At 42.4% G+C, this 15,365-nt stretch overlaps 1 protein-coding gene across 1 annotated transcript in view; it reads right to left on the bottom strand.

Moving 5' to 3' along the window:
• Window positions 1–428: 428 nt before the first annotated feature.
• The window catches only part of LRP2 (LDL receptor related protein 2), a 195,337-nt gene continuing 180,400 nt past the window's right edge, over window positions 429–15,365 (bottom strand). Inside the window, exons 69-79 of the mRNA XM_028123757.2 lie at window positions 14,328–14,548; window positions 13,398–13,574; window positions 11,010–11,129; window positions 8,681–8,771; window positions 7,631–7,698; window positions 7,324–7,441; window positions 6,691–6,820; window positions 5,591–5,692; window positions 3,918–4,025; window positions 777–848; window positions 429–587 (exon numbers count right to left, since the gene is read on the bottom strand). Coding sequence (XP_027979558.2) covers window positions 429–587; window positions 777–848; window positions 3,918–4,025; window positions 5,591–5,692; window positions 6,691–6,820; window positions 7,324–7,441; window positions 7,631–7,698; window positions 8,681–8,771; window positions 11,010–11,129; window positions 13,398–13,574; window positions 14,328–14,548 — 1,366 coding nt within the window. The remainder of the gene's footprint in view (window positions 588–776; window positions 849–3,917; window positions 4,026–5,590; window positions 5,693–6,690; window positions 6,821–7,323; window positions 7,442–7,630; window positions 7,699–8,680; window positions 8,772–11,009; window positions 11,130–13,397; window positions 13,575–14,327; window positions 14,549–15,365) is intronic.

Genomic DNA, 15,365 nt, shown 5'->3' with positions numbered 1-15,365 from the left:
CCTTCTTTAGACATGGCTAAAGGCCCCAAGTCAATTCCTTTCCTTGTTGGATCATTTTCTATAATGATCACCAATCAATTCAGCAGTATGTTTATCAGCAAATTTAATGATGTGATAATCTTTCCAAATTTACAAATGTACAATATATTTATAGAATCACCTTCAGATAGCTTCAGTGCAAAGATATACATATAGTACACTGTGATAATTATTTGTAAAAATAGGAGACGGCATTAAGTAAAAAAAAAAAAAAAAAAAGACACACAAGGCAGAGTTTCCATTGACATTTCCAACTATAGGCAAACCGGGAAAAAATATATATATATATTTTTTAATAAAGTACTGAATGTTAACTTTCTCTTCATCTGTTTGTAAAAAATATATGTGCAAAAGTGTGTTTCTAATTATTCCCTACCTAGCTGGCATGGCTATACCTCAGAGTCTTCTCTAACAAGGGTTGCGGTGTCTATGAAAGTGTCTTCTGTCGCAGTGTAGGTTGGCACTGGGCCTCTTGGAGAACTTTTAGCGGGAGGAGAAGGTGCTGGAGTTGCAGTCACAGCCTCGCCCTCCTTCTGTTCATTCTCCATCTAAGACCACAATGAAACACAGATCAGCCATTTATTCCCCCAACATGACTAGAAACAGTTTTGTGCGAAGAAAATGAATCTTTGACGGTTTCCTCAGGATCATCTGAGTGCATATCCCATTTAGCCAAGCAAGAGATTGCTAAGGAAGAATGCCAAATGCTTGTGCTAAGACAAATGGTCAACAATTACCTCTGCGTAGATTGGATTTTCAAAGTTGGTGGTTGGTTTTGGTTTTCGTTTGAAGATATTCCATATTGTTGCCTAAATGAAAAAGGGGAAACAGAAAACCTTCAGTAATAGAATATTTTTGGCATGGATTTGATACCCACCCCCCCAACCCCCCCAACCCCCCCACTCCCCGCCGGCATAAGTTTTAAAATGTCTTCTTCGTAAAGGACAAAGCAAATTTGGACCTGGGACCATGTGACCGGCCCCTGCAGTAAACTGTTCAGTTCTTCCTCAGATGGTCCCCAAACTGAAACAAACTGAAACTGAAAAGTCTTTGGGCTCTTTTCATCTAATAAATTTCAAAACATTTCCTTGATTTGACATATAGAGTTGACAGAATCTGTGCCTCTACAATCTAGAAGCTCTGACAGAGGCAAGATTTCTTTGGGGGCTACGGAAAATTAAGGAAAAAGCCAGCTTGGAACTCCCATTTCCTAAAATGGTGTCTTGATCCTTGGTCAAAACAAGCATATCCCTTCTCCTTTCATCATTTCCTCCTGTAATCAAAATACCATAGTGATAACAAAAAGAAGCACTTATTGAGAGTTTATTAGATATCGGGGGTTAGTCTACAAGTTTCCCAATTTACCTTCCTGGCAGCTCTGTGAGGTAGGTGCTTTTTTTTTTTTTTTAAAGATTTTATTTATTTATTTGAGAGAGAGAATGAGATAGAGAGCATGAGGCAGGGGTGGGTCAGAGGGAGAAGCAGACTCCCCTCTGAACAGGGAGCCTGATGTGGGACTCGATCCCGAGACTCCAGGATCATGACCTGAGCCGAAGGCAGTCGCTTAACCAACTGAGCCACCCAGGCGCCTGGTAGGTGCTCTTATGTTACAGATGAGGAAACAAGAGTCACAGCAAGCTCATATAACTGAATTGTAGGTGGAAGAGTAGGCAATGGTTATAGGACTCGGAGGCCCATCAGACTGAAGAAGCCAAAGAGAAATCACTGTAGATGATGGTGAGTAGCCTGGGTCTTGCTGAAAAGCTGCCCATGGTGCCCGTGCTGGACACAGCTCTGGCTGCCCAATGGAAGGAGACAAGGGAAGAGAAAGCCAGGGAACAGACACCCTACTCCAGCAGGTAGCTAAGGTAGCCCATATGTTTTAGGGGTATCTCTTGCTCTGCCAAAGTAGGGGGCCAACATGGGAAGGAGTGGGGGGCACATGACCACAGAAGACCATTCACCGTAACTCACATGTAAGTGAGCACCTACTCCGTACATGACCGCCACCAAGAGAAAGAGGAACACATTCAGGTCAAAAGCCTGACCTTGGGAAGCTTACACTTATGCAAGCAATTACTAACAAGAGGAACTGTGGTGATTTTCATTGCTCTCTCCTCGGGAAATATCAACAGGATTTTGGAAAATGATACAACTGAGTCACAGGAATTCATGTTCCTAGATTTGAGTCCTTTGAGCTGATTTACTGATGAAAGATTTGTGAGCCTCTTTGGTACATTAACGTTAACCTAGGGAGATCCTAACCAAGTGCCTCTATGGCTTTAAGCTGCTTTCTCAGTGCCCAGGAGATAACCGATACAGGGAGATCAGTGAATATTCCATGCAGAACAGACCTTAGAGGGTCTCAGCCTCAACTGATAAAAAGAAATAAAAGTAAGAGGAAGAGCCGACACACTGCAAAAATGAAGATAAGAAAGAAAGGGATTACAATGGGTGAAGATCCACTCTCATTTGAAAAGTCTTTCAGTGTTCATTTTGCTTCTGATGATAGATGAGCAGGTGAGAGGCTGCAGCACCCCCACCACATTCCCCTTCCTGCTCAGGCTGGGACAGAGCTCTGTCTAGTGAAGAGGATCATGAGACTTGAAAAGGACTGGGAAAAAATTAAGCAGAGAATATAAAATAAATCTGGCATTGCCTTGGGGTTGAGTCAAGCTCAGGGTACATTCAAGAAACACAACATTGTGACATTCAAGACTTGTGACATTCAAGTATTTTGGGGTCTGTGGAAAATATATCTCCAAAATCCAGTTTTAAATGTGGCCTAAAGAAAAAAAATTCAGTCCCGTGAAAAATATGAAACTGAAAATTCCTAAGACAACATTTGTATGTGTCTTGTTGTGTGTGTGTGTGTGTAAGAAGGAATTAGTACATAAAATATAAAAAGGTAGACAGAGATCTCTGTTACAAGCTCTTCATTAGCATCAGTTTTTTTTTTGTTTTTTTTTTTGAGAGAGAGAGGGGTGAAGGGAGGAGGAGAGAGGATCTTAAGCAGGCTCCATGCCCAGCACGGAGCCTGACGCTGAAGTCTGACACAGGGCTTGATCTTAAGACCCTGAGGTCATGGCCTGAGCCAAAAACAAGAGTGGGAGGCTTAACCGACTGAGCCACCCATGCGCCCCTCATTAGCAGAATCAGACAGCTAGATCTTATTTAGCTTCATATGTATCTATTAAAACTAGTGGTAGATTATACATTAACACAGAATTTTATATCAAACATTTATTGACTTTCTGTAGACCACATAGTCTAAAAATTTCAAAGTGCCTGAAGGCATGATAGAGAAGTTCCATTAAAGGTCTTTTTTTCTTTTAATCTCCAGTGTTAAACCCTGTGCCTGGCACACTGAAGGCAAAAATATTGGTTGGTTGGTTGGATGGATAGATGGATGGATAGATGGCTAGATGAAGAGAGTATAAATTAGTGCCATCTCGTGGTGAATATAGGTAACAGCAGTAGAGCTAGGAACACAGGACATTATTCAGGGAACAAAGATGTACACTACAGAAAAATTGCATTACATAAAAAAGGAAACGGTCTTCTACATGTATCCTTGACACAGTGAGCCCTTTCTTTTTACTAAGTCATTCTCTAAAATCAAGCACCTCTGGTTTTCTGTATGATCTCCCATGTCACAAGGAATATCATTCCTGTCTCAATCAACATTAGAAATGTGGCTTTAGCTGTGGAAAGTTTTTCAATTTATCATTTTTTAAAAATTATCTTTATTAACTGCCTACATATCTTGAGTCCGTGAGCCTATTAGGGTCTCCCTAGTCTCCCCTGGTATTAGTAAACCCAGCAATTCCTAAGCCCTCTGCAAATCCCGTATCATTTCCATAGCCAGCCACTGTTACCTGAGTTCCATCAGCACTAGGGGAAGTCGGCTTTGTGTCCGGGGCTATTTCAGAAGGGTTTATGGGACTTCCATAGTTCTGGTTATCCACATTTCCAGATACAGTCACCTGTGTGTGTATTAAAGGACATTCTCCAGTTTTGAAAGAATCTTGGCTGTGAAGTTTCTGATCAACTCTTTGGTTCTCTTTACTGCCTTGCCTTCCTACAGACATGGCCAGGCACTATTTTTCTTTTATGAGACTAATCCCATGGCCCAGGACTAGACACCGTTCCAATCTCCCCCAAATCAGGAGCACCAATCACTAGGTCATCTATGTCATGCCTTAATCCTGGGAGGCAAAAACACGCATCACAGTTACACTCTCACTTAGTAATGACAATTTTATTTTGTTCTCTGTATTCCCTTATTCCCACTATTGACCGTATTTTTAGATAAACAACTCTGGCTATATATTGGCAACCAAATCCTAAAGGAACAGCATGAATTATTCCCTAACTCAGAGAACTGAGAATCTTATCTTTGGATATTTAGAATAAAATTAATAATCTGAGAGCACTGCTTATAAGAGGTTGAATGTCTGAAGCAAGAGGCATAATGGAATTAATACCCCTCTAGACATTTTTCTGTAACATTCATGTGACTCCAAGGTTCCCTCTTAATTGTTACTATGAATATATAATTAAATTACAAGGCAAAAAATTCACTCTTTCTCCTATATTTTTACATTCACTCTTTCATTTCTTCTCAAATGTGGATATGTTTGTAAACGTGGCCTCATTTTATTTCAAGTGAAAATGCCAAATAAGATGCCACATCTATTTTATCATGTGATTAGATTTTTGCTATCTGGATATCAAAGGATGAGACAAAATGCTTTCAAGATGCAACTATTTCTGATCTTAGGAAAGCTATTCATAAAATAAACACTTCTATATTTAAAAGGTATTGCATCTTACGATTTCAAAAGAAGTTTAGGCATTAACAATGAAACCGTATCTCACAAAGGCTCTAGTTGTTTGGACAAAGGAAGGGCAGACTAATAGTTGACAGGAAGTAGAAGTGGTGTGGGAGCTACTAATCCAGATCCCATGAAAAGTTCTTTCCCTTTATTTATACGCCTATGTCATCTCCCTGCTCCTCTTAAAGAGGAGCATAGGGCTGCACCGAAGTAAATTGAGAGATCTGCCTATCAATTCTACAGACTTTTGTACTTTTCAGAAAAGTATGGGGAAGGCAAGCATAGGGAGGTCACCTCAAATAACACCCTTGTGATACCAATAAAAACCCAGAGTGTATATCCAGTCCCAAAAATCTCTACATAATGACCTGACAATCATTCACTTGTTCATTTCACAAATATTTACAGAGAGCTGTGTGTGCCAGGCACTGCTTGCCAAGCCCCTGAATGGACTCCTAATTCTTGCTTTGACCACTCAGAATGAAAAGGCTCTTGGTCAGCACCCCAAGAAGGGTTGCTAAACCCTGGTAACTATGCAACAAGTTGGTGTCATATCCTTGGGTCAGTCCTGTGACTGCATATAGCCAAGCTGAAGAATGGAACACGGTGTTTCCTTCCACTCGAGGATAAGTTGGGAGAACCCTAAGAGGGTATTAGTCAATAGAACAAGATCCGACAGCAGCAGCACCTAAAAGAAAGGGCTGATTTCTCACCTGGGCTGGCTGAACCACTTTGACATCACTGTCCCTGGATGCATACATCGGGTTTTCAAATATTATGGGCTGCTTCCCCATTTCCATGGCAAAGTTTTCACTCTGATGGAGAAAAAAATATAAATATCTGGTTTATACACAAAGGAAGGTGCCCTGCTCACACCTGGAGAAATACCAGGTACTATGCCAAATTTACCCAAAAAGAACTTATCCAAAAAAAAAAAAAAAGGCAGGAGACACAAGGCCTCCATATGGCAACCCATTACACGAAGTTAACAAATGCACTCATTTAGCAGATCAAGAAAACAGAAACGCTCTCCTATATCCATGTTGTCTTTGGCTCCTTACTACAGATAATTCACTTGGGGACTGGGTTTGCACAACAGAGAAAAGAGTGGGTGATGGAAGAGCGAAGAGGAGAAGAGGGAGATGGGAAAGAGGAAAGAATGGATAATATTGTACTTTTATGCAGGGGCAAACATGAAAGATTGGGGGGAAAGGCAGAATACTGAAAATGATTGTCCAGTACTGATTATAGAGACCGTACTAGTCCACTCATAAAGCAGCCATTTGGTCCTCACAAGAGGTATTACTGTACCCATTTTACAGATGGGGACAGTGAGGGTCAGAGTGATCAAGCTCGTGCCTACCATTACATCGTTAGAAGGTAGCAGAACTGTGATTTGAACCAACCAGTGACTCTAAAATCACTGCTTATTCTGTCAATATTTTACATCGGTGGGGAAATATATGAGACTAGGAAACATATTTCCCTACCCCTTCCTTTCACATACAAAGAGTCACCAAATAAAAACATGCCCTCTTTCTCCCCTCTCCCAAAAAACCTAAGACTGTTTAAGATTCCCATTAAACTTAACCCTGTTTAGGATTCAACTGTGACTTAGAGCAGGGGTAGAGTTCAATTTTATTACTAATATTTTTAGAGACCTTTCTGCAACAAACTTAATGTTTCTAATTTTGTAAAGACTATTTTGAGAGGCATACTGTTTCATTTTTTTTCCCTAGGTTTAAAAAAAGTGTTTCTTTTATAGAACAGTAAAAATGGCAACCTTCAAACCATCATTTACAACCCCACTCACCATCACCATTGAGCGGTCAATAACAGACTCAGGCCCAAAACCAGATACTCCAATGTCCATGTTAACATCCGCTCCCGATCTGAAGGTCACCCCATTTCCATTTTCAGAGGATTTAACTAGACTGCTTAAGCTGAAAAGTAATTGAAACAATGTGCAATTTTTTAAACAACCTTTTGCAATAGCACCCTCTCCTCCATATTGTGAAATCTTCCTTAAATGAAGGGCTGGATTCCCACTCTGAATTTACACCTCAAATATGGTAGGAAGTTGCCTCACCTACATGGAAGTGTTAAAGCACATTCCTGAATGCTGGAGGTCTAAGAGAGAGCCAACTTGGCACTTGCAGGATTAAAGTCTGGTCCATCCCACAGACTGTGCTCCAGTAGGACCTGAAGGCCCACCAGTGGGCACAACCATTTAAACTATAAAATGTGATCTGCACCCAGGCTTCAAAGAAGCATTTGATTAAGAAGTGTGATTTGAAATGACAGCTTTAAGTTCACTACTTTCTGTTTCTGCAGAAAAGGTGAGCCGCATGCTGTGCTTTTTTAACTTAAAAAACAACACCTAAATTATTCACATGGTCCCATCACCCAGGCTTCTAAAATCAATATTCCCCATAATGAAGCTGACCTTGGTAGCTTGGGCAGAGAAGGCAAAAGGGAGCCAGTTCTCCTGTAGTGGAAAAATCCTAATGCTGCCAAAGCTCCAACGATGATGATCAGGATGACTGTCAAGAGCAAAGCCACTGCTGCCATCAAAGAGGGAAGAAGAAGGGACCGTATGAGCAGATGGAAAGGGAAAGGAACCGGAAGACTTCAGGGCGGAAGCTGGGGGCAGAACCAATCATTCTTCAAAGACTGAGTTGAACAGAATATAAACAGCATTCAACGTAGGAACTGTCCGGCCTTTCCAGGTTGCTCGTGGTCTTAAAACTTACTTGTTCCTGGAGGGACGCCTTTTGAAAGCCCTATTTCACAGTATTTTCCCATGTAGCCACTGGGACACCTGGAAGTAAAAGAAGAACTGCTCACAAGCTGTGGCCTCCTTAGGCTTCCACAGCTCTTTACAAGCACATCTTCAGGTAGAGAGAGGTTTGACTGAGCAAATTACATGTAGAACAGTCAATGTGTTCCGCATGACTTTTGTTTACTCTGCCAAGGGGTGATGAGCAGAAAAACGGCAATCTGACTTTGAAATTTCAGTGGTGTGGCCGTGACACCTACAGGTCATCAAATAAACCTCGTGGTATCTCCTCAACTCTACGGAATTCTCCCTTCAAGAATAAAACTGGGAGGCGGGCACCTGGGTGGCTCAGTCGTTAAGTGTCTGCCTTCGGCTCAGGTCATGTGGGATCGAGCCCCGCATCGGGCTCCCTGCTCAGCGGGGAGCCTGCTTCTCCCTCTCCCACTCCCCCCGCTTGTGTTCCCTCTTTTGCTCTCTGTCAAATAAATAAAATCTTTAAAAAAAAAAAAAAAGGAATAAACCTGGAAGCCATGATTGTGTTCTTTCCTCTGAAACGTATTCATTAAGTACTTTCAGAGACCTCCATTTATCTTGCTCCATGTTAGAGCTTTCTCCATAATTCCCTTTATTCCAAATCTTTGGCCCAGTCTCTGCTCATCACAAGTGCTTGTGCTGAAGCAGTAACACTGCTAAGAGCTGGTCTCCCACAATCTTAGCATCATTAACACCACCAGGTTGAGTAGAAAAATGGGGTTGTCACTTCTCTAACCCCTTGTTAGAGTTGGCCCACAATCCTGTGGCATCTCCTGGCGGGGGGGGGGGGGGTTGGAAATGCAGAATCCCTGTGAAGGAGATGGGCATTTGATTCAGATGATTCTTATGCGCAGTACAGTTGGAGAAGCTGGTTAAGATGTGAAAATTAGTGAACTGGCAAGGTTCCTGTACTTGTTTTTCTGGCTACTTTGTCTCAAATTCCCCCAGAAGAGATAAGGCCTATAGCTTGGACCTCAACATTCAGACTTACTTGCATTTGGGGAGGTCATTCTCATCAAAATAGCAATTTCCTCCGTACATACACCTGCATGGGGGGGGCATGTTGATAGGACTTTCGATGGCTGCAGAAAGGGAAAGCCATGCATGTGTTAGTCAGCCACACTCAGCAGAGCACCCAAACCATGCAAATCTTGCTTCAGGCCCAGGGTCAGAGCGGGGACTGGATGGGGGAGGGGCAGCTAATTAGTCTCCCTATCAAAACATTACCTTCCACTCAAGTCAGATGAATTTCCTTATCCATAGTAAGGTTTGGGGAAGTAACATACATTTGGTGGAAGGAAAGAGGCAGTTTATAGCATTTTTCTCCCCAAACAGTGGAGAGATGCTACACTCCAGAACATACATTAACGTTTAAAAGAAACTTATGGTAAAGGAATCTCTTAGGACATTCGCATTCTCATTTGAAGTTCTCAGAATTCTCCTCTGCAAGCCCAGTTAAACACAAGAGTTCAGTCTGGGCACACCTCAAAACTTCAGCTGAAGGCTTCAAAGCATCAGGGACCCATCGATCAACTGACAGGCACATAATGCAGATGCATAGATGCCTGATAGACAGCTAGTTAGAGATATCCTGTTTTTTAAGTCCTCCAAAACTGCCCTTGCTCTGGGCCCCTGCCCCAGCTCAGCCCCTCCCTGTACTCCCTGGATGTGCCTGATGGGGTTGTTAGTGTTCCCATCTCTCATACCTAGAAGATGCTCAGTGAGTATCACGTGTGCTTATTTAAGCAGTTCAGATGCCCTCCTGGCTCAGTCCCTCCATCTGAATCTCTACTCAAAAGTTCACTTTATCAGAGAGGCCTTTCTGGAACTCTAGCTAAAGGCAACCCAACTCCCACCCCACCCTCATCCCTCTTACCCTGCTCTAGTTTTCTCCTTTTGCTTTTACCACCTGACATTATATATTGGTGGGGGGAGCTCTATTTACTGTCCTATTAGAATATAAACTCAACAAGAGCAAAGGATCTGTTTTGTTCACTTCCGTTATCTGCAGCACTTAAGTCCTAGCACATAGCAGGTACTCAATGATATCAAAGTAACTAAAATACACCAAACCAAGACCTCATATGGAATGACTACCACCACTAGCATGCTTGCTTTAAGTTCTTTTAAACAAGAATCTTACTATAATGCACTTGGAAAAAAATGTAAATGAGGAAAGTAGTAGACGAGGTGACAACTTGGACAACACTATTCCTGAGTGTGAAATTGCAATAAATGTCAGAACCATCCGTCTACAGTACAGAACAAACGTCAAAAGCCTGAAATCGTTGTTTGGTTCAAAATATTGCTAAATATTGTAATCTTGCCAATATTTCTCCAGTAGCCTTGGGAAGAGAATGGGGATAGGGGAAGGGAAGCAGGGGAAGCAGTTTTCTCTCCCTGAGTTCATTCTCTAAACCTGCCAACTTTTCAGCTTGGTTGGGAAGAGTCAAAAGTCGTGCCTTGTTTAACCACTTACTCCCCCTGGTGGCCAAAGGTGGTTAAGCATAGCCCCATCAGCTAAAACTGAGGGATGGGAACCATAAAATGGGTATTAAAACATAAGAACAAGGATGTGAGCCACAAAATGGGCCACTAGTAACTGCAGGGTGATTTTTTAAATGTGCATATTCAGAACTGGACACCAGTTAGGGTCACTAGTGGACACCCATGGTTTATACACTCCTTAAATTAAGAGTCACCGAAGAAAGGTCTTGCCAGGCATAAATCATCCACAGCATTTGGGATGAGAAGTAAACCACTGCTACCTTATTCTGGCCTCCGTCTCCCAATAGTGTAAGGTACCTTTTAAAATGTGGCCCATTTTCACTTGTCAAAACTCTGAAATGAGCATGTGAGGAAAACAGTGAGCCTTCTCTTGCCCCCCCATCTGGACTGGATAAGGCCCCCCACTTCAGGACCCTAGTTCCCCACTTGAGAAACTCCAGTTAAGGCCAAATGGGTTCTGGGGCAACAGACATCCAGTATGGGGTAGAGAAAGGATACGGTAGACGCCTTCTAAAAAACCCACTCTTCCAAATATCTTCACAAAACAACACAACCATAGATTTGGGGGCACTGCATCTATACAGATCCTAGCAAATCGTTCTCAGCAATCATTGGAACACCAGTTCTGTTTGGCTCCCTAAGTTCCACTCAGCTCTGTTCGTATTGCCCGCTCTCTCATCCCTCCTTCGAGCCACCCCCACTCTATCCTGCAAAGGACGCAGCACAGGGGGATTTTTCAGGCTCCTGCAGAAGGTGAAACGCTGGTAGGGAGTATTCCCAGGCCCCCGGGGCTGCCCAGGCGGTGCCCCTACCTGTATTACAATCAGTGCTGCTCCCTGCGATGAAGGTGGAGCCTTGGGGGCAGGCACAGCTGTATCCCCCAGGTCTCAGGAGGCAGAGGTGACTGCAGACATTTTTACAGCGGTTGGGCACTGGAAAGCACGTGAGAACAGCGGTTAGGGTCTGAGGAGGAAATGAGACCGCCAACCACGGATACTGAGCTGTAGCCCTACCAGGTGACAGCACAGCCCAGGCAGCGTCCCAGCACCTCTAGGCCACATGCCACCTGGCGACTCACCTCATTTACACTACGTTTCCCATGCCGCCCCACCAAAGTGGCACAGTCCCTCCATTCTACTCCTGTACCACTCACATACCCTACTGGCATTACTTAGCTCCTCCCTTGCCCTGGCAGGTGTGGAAGGTAGGTGTCTAGTCCACTGCATGACCTCAAAAACTAATCAATGTAAAGCAATCTGAGATTGTTCAAAACACCAGTAACACCGTATTATCATGTCAAGATTTGTCATTACCATAGATCATAATGTGTCCAGATCATACATTATGTATGATTTCCACCCCACCCTCATAGGAAGACTTACTTCTGGACTTCGGTTTTCCTACTTGCAAGACAAGGGAATTTAAAGCTGTGATTATCAGAATCACCTGGGAGCTATTCACAACTATTGATGCCCCGTCACAGAAATTGGTCTAGGATCCAACACAAGTGTTACCGTTAAAAGCTTCTCAAGTAATTCTGAAGTCTTCTGAACTCTACCTTAACCTATATTATGATTTCTCCAAGGTATAGATGATCTCTAAATTCCTTCTCAGACTCTATCATCCAATATGTAACCACAGACATGGCATGGTTATAAAATAATAAACCATATTCCAAAGTCTCACTCAAAATCTGCCCATTTCTTCAGCTCTCTAGAGCATAACTTTTCAAACTTGAATGTATTACAAATCACCTAGAGAATCTGATTCAGAAAGGTTGGGTGAGGCCTGAGAGTCTTGCATTTCTAACCAACTCCGATAAGATACCAGTGCTACTGGTCCACAGCCCACACTTGAGTAGGGCTAGGAGCAGGACTTTTAAAATGTGGTTCCTTAACCAGCAACATCAACATCAGCTGGGAACTTACTACAAATGCAAATTTTTAGGCCACCTCAGGCATATTAAATCAGAAACCCCTCAGGTGGGGCCCAACAAGCTCTCTAGGTCATTCTGATACATGCTCAAGTGTGAGAACTATTGGTCCAGAGTAAATACTAATCTGCCACAGTTGGACTAGGTCTCTGGCCTACACAGTAATCAGCACTCTCTTAAGGGGGACCAGCTGACTCCAGATTTTCCTCTAACTCCTAGGTAGCCTAACTTTTCCTCTACAAACGCCAGAGCGGGGGCTCACCATGTGTACTGTGCTCTCCCCTCCTGTCTTTAAAACTGCCCAGCACGAGAGCCCCAGGAACATGGAGGACATAAGAGCTATTATATCAGTGGGGTTCCTTATATATGAGATGAAAATAAAACCTCTTTACACAGTTTTGGAGATTAATTGAAGTAACCATCAGAGTTAACACTTGAAGAGAGAACCTGACTTAATAGAGCTTAATAAAATTCGATTTCCTTTCCTCACTTCAAGAATTTCCCTTCCAGGGTGCCTGGGTGGCTCAGTCGGTTAAATGTGTGCCTTCAGCTTGGGTCATGATCCCAAACTCCCGGGATCAAGCCTGGAGTGGGGCTCCCTGCTCAGCAGGGAGTCTGCTTCTCCCTCTGACTCTTCCCCCTCTCGTGCTCTCTCTCTCTCTCCACTGTCTCTCAAATAAATAAATCTTAAAAAAAAAAAAAGAATTTCCCTTCCCTTTCACCTTATCCATTCAATGGTGAAGGTGAATTAGAACACAGCTAACCTGATGAAGCAGGACCCACAACAAAGAAAATGGGAAAGAGGGGAGGGGGTAGTAATGTATATGACTGACAATTTTAAACTGAGGCTCACATAGCTCAGGATAAGCTGACTAGCCTAGCCTTGGAATTGCAAGAGGGTATTAACACTGACCATATCCAAGAAACCCATTGTAACCCACCTGACACCTAGCAGGGGTTTGATGCCTGCCAGATTCTGTGGCCTAGAAGTATATACCTGTAACTCCAATGAGGACTGAAATATTTTTACTTCATTTCTGCTGGTGATGTACCTAATTACATTTGACCTCCAATTTTATCTTTCTTTGGTCAAAATGGTTAACACACACACACACACACACACACACACACACACACACACACACACCCCTTTCATGTACCAAGAGATCAGACTAATAATCCACTACCACTTCCCAACAATATAGCCATTAATTTGAAATAAGTTTTCCAGATAATAAGCAACATCTTACTCCAAGGCTGGTGTTACCTGACCGATCATATCTATGTTGATGGAAGATTCGAACTTGAGTAAGCCATGGGTTCACCATCAGCATTTTCTCTTTTTCGTCTCGCCCAAATTTATCTTGCTTCCATACTTCTCCCTTATCCTTAGATATCCAGTAAAACTGGCCTTCAAAGATGTCCAGACTATATGGGTTCATTGCTGCTTACCCACAGAGGAAAACCAAAACAAAACAAGGTTATGAATAGAAAATACCCTACCCCTCTTTTATATCAGATGTCATTATGCTTGAATTAATCCCTAATAAAACATTCAGGCAGACATGTGACCACAGAAGTGTGCTATGTTGGGAGATCAAGATGACAGACATTAAACTACATTAATGCCTACTGGTTGATGGCAATTATAGAGAACCTGCTCACTTTCAAGTTGCTGATTTAATTTTATTTTTGGACAATCTGGATGGCAGAGATTCTATTTTTTTTTTCTTTGAACTTAAGACACCACTTATCACATAAAGCTAGTAGGGACTGGATTGTTGCAATTCTGGAAATCTTGATAAGAAAACAAGTGTTTCTCTCCTTCTAGCTGTTTCCAGTTGTACATAATAAACAACTGAGCATAATAAAAACAAATGGGGCTAGAAGTGGTTAGACATGGATTTCCACTGGTACACATGAAATGCCACTCTTTCAGGCCAACTTAACAGGAAACTCAGTTATTTCAATATCTGTTGCTAAGAGCACCTTTTAAAAATTATGTTAAAAGGAAAAAAAGGCTCTTAATTATTGCTAATGGATTCATTTGCGTTTAAATCAGCAGTTGGGGATTGGAGGGAGTGGTATCTAAGAAACTATATCAACCTAAGATCAGGTTCCTCCTGGAGAAAATGGGCAGACACTAGAAATGTATTTCTTGATTATATAACATATTAAAATCTAACCCATTTCTAACCTGCATCTGCAACGATTCTCCTATCAGTCCCATCATGTTTCATGGTTTCAATGTTGTTCTCCTTGAAGTCACTCCAGTAGATCCGGTCATCGTTCAAATAATCAATAGCAAGGCCTGTTGGCCAACCAAGGTCCTCTTGAACCAGGGTTTTCCGATGCTGTCCATCCATCCAGGCAGACTCGATTTTAGGTTCTCTGCCCCAGTCAGTCCAGTATATAAACCTGTAAGAGAAGGTTTTCTTTTTAACATATCATCTAGTGAGGCTTCTCCACTGAAGTAGAGCATGAACTTCCAGCAGGGGAATCAATTGTTTGTCATGGAGGTCTGGGTGTTTAAGTGAGCCTGTTTTTATACTTCACTTTAGAAGACAGGGTGAGAAAAAGAAGAGCCAGTGCATCTGTGGTCTATCCTTCCTGAAAACTTCCTGCAAAGAAATTGCCCAGCCCTGTTCGAGTATATATATTCAGACACTTTAAAATGTATAATCACAAAAGCTGTTCATTCTTCATAAAATATTTATCGAATGCCTTATGTGTTAGCAGCACTGTCCTGTGTTTGAGATGTATCAGAGAATAAAATAAGGATTCCAATTTTAAAATGGATTATTTTGCATCCAATTAATAATTATAGAAGAATTGCACAGACCACGGATGGCACCACTTCCAATACCTGGAAAGGACCAGGCAGGCAAGATAAATGAGTGGAGCACAGCAGTTACAAACATCAAGTGATGGTGAGAGCAAAGCCCTGTCTAGAAGTTCCAAGCAATACTGCATCAAGAAAGGCATCCCTACTGGGACACCCAGGTGGCTCAGTCGGTTATAAGTCCCACTACAGACTTTGGCTCAGGTCATGATCTCCGGGGTTGTGAGATTGAGTCCCACATCAGGCTCCACGCTGGGTATGAAACCTCTCCCTCTCCCTCTCCCATACTCTCTCCAAAAAAAGAAAAGAAAGGCATACCCACCTAGTGTTATCAGTTGTTCTGATTTTTCAAGCCAAAAATATAGCTTAATTTTTTTTTAATGTTAGTAACTA

The sequence above is a fragment of the Eumetopias jubatus genome, unplaced genomic scaffold, assembly GCF_037043125.1.
Source record: "Eumetopias jubatus isolate StellerSeaLion01/CBP00866 unplaced genomic scaffold, mEumJub1_p1.0 scaffold_3, whole genome shotgun sequence".
NCBI classification, from domain to species: Eukaryota; Metazoa; Chordata; class Mammalia; order Carnivora; family Otariidae; genus Eumetopias; species Eumetopias jubatus.
This window is presented reverse-complemented; position numbering and strand designations above follow the sequence as displayed.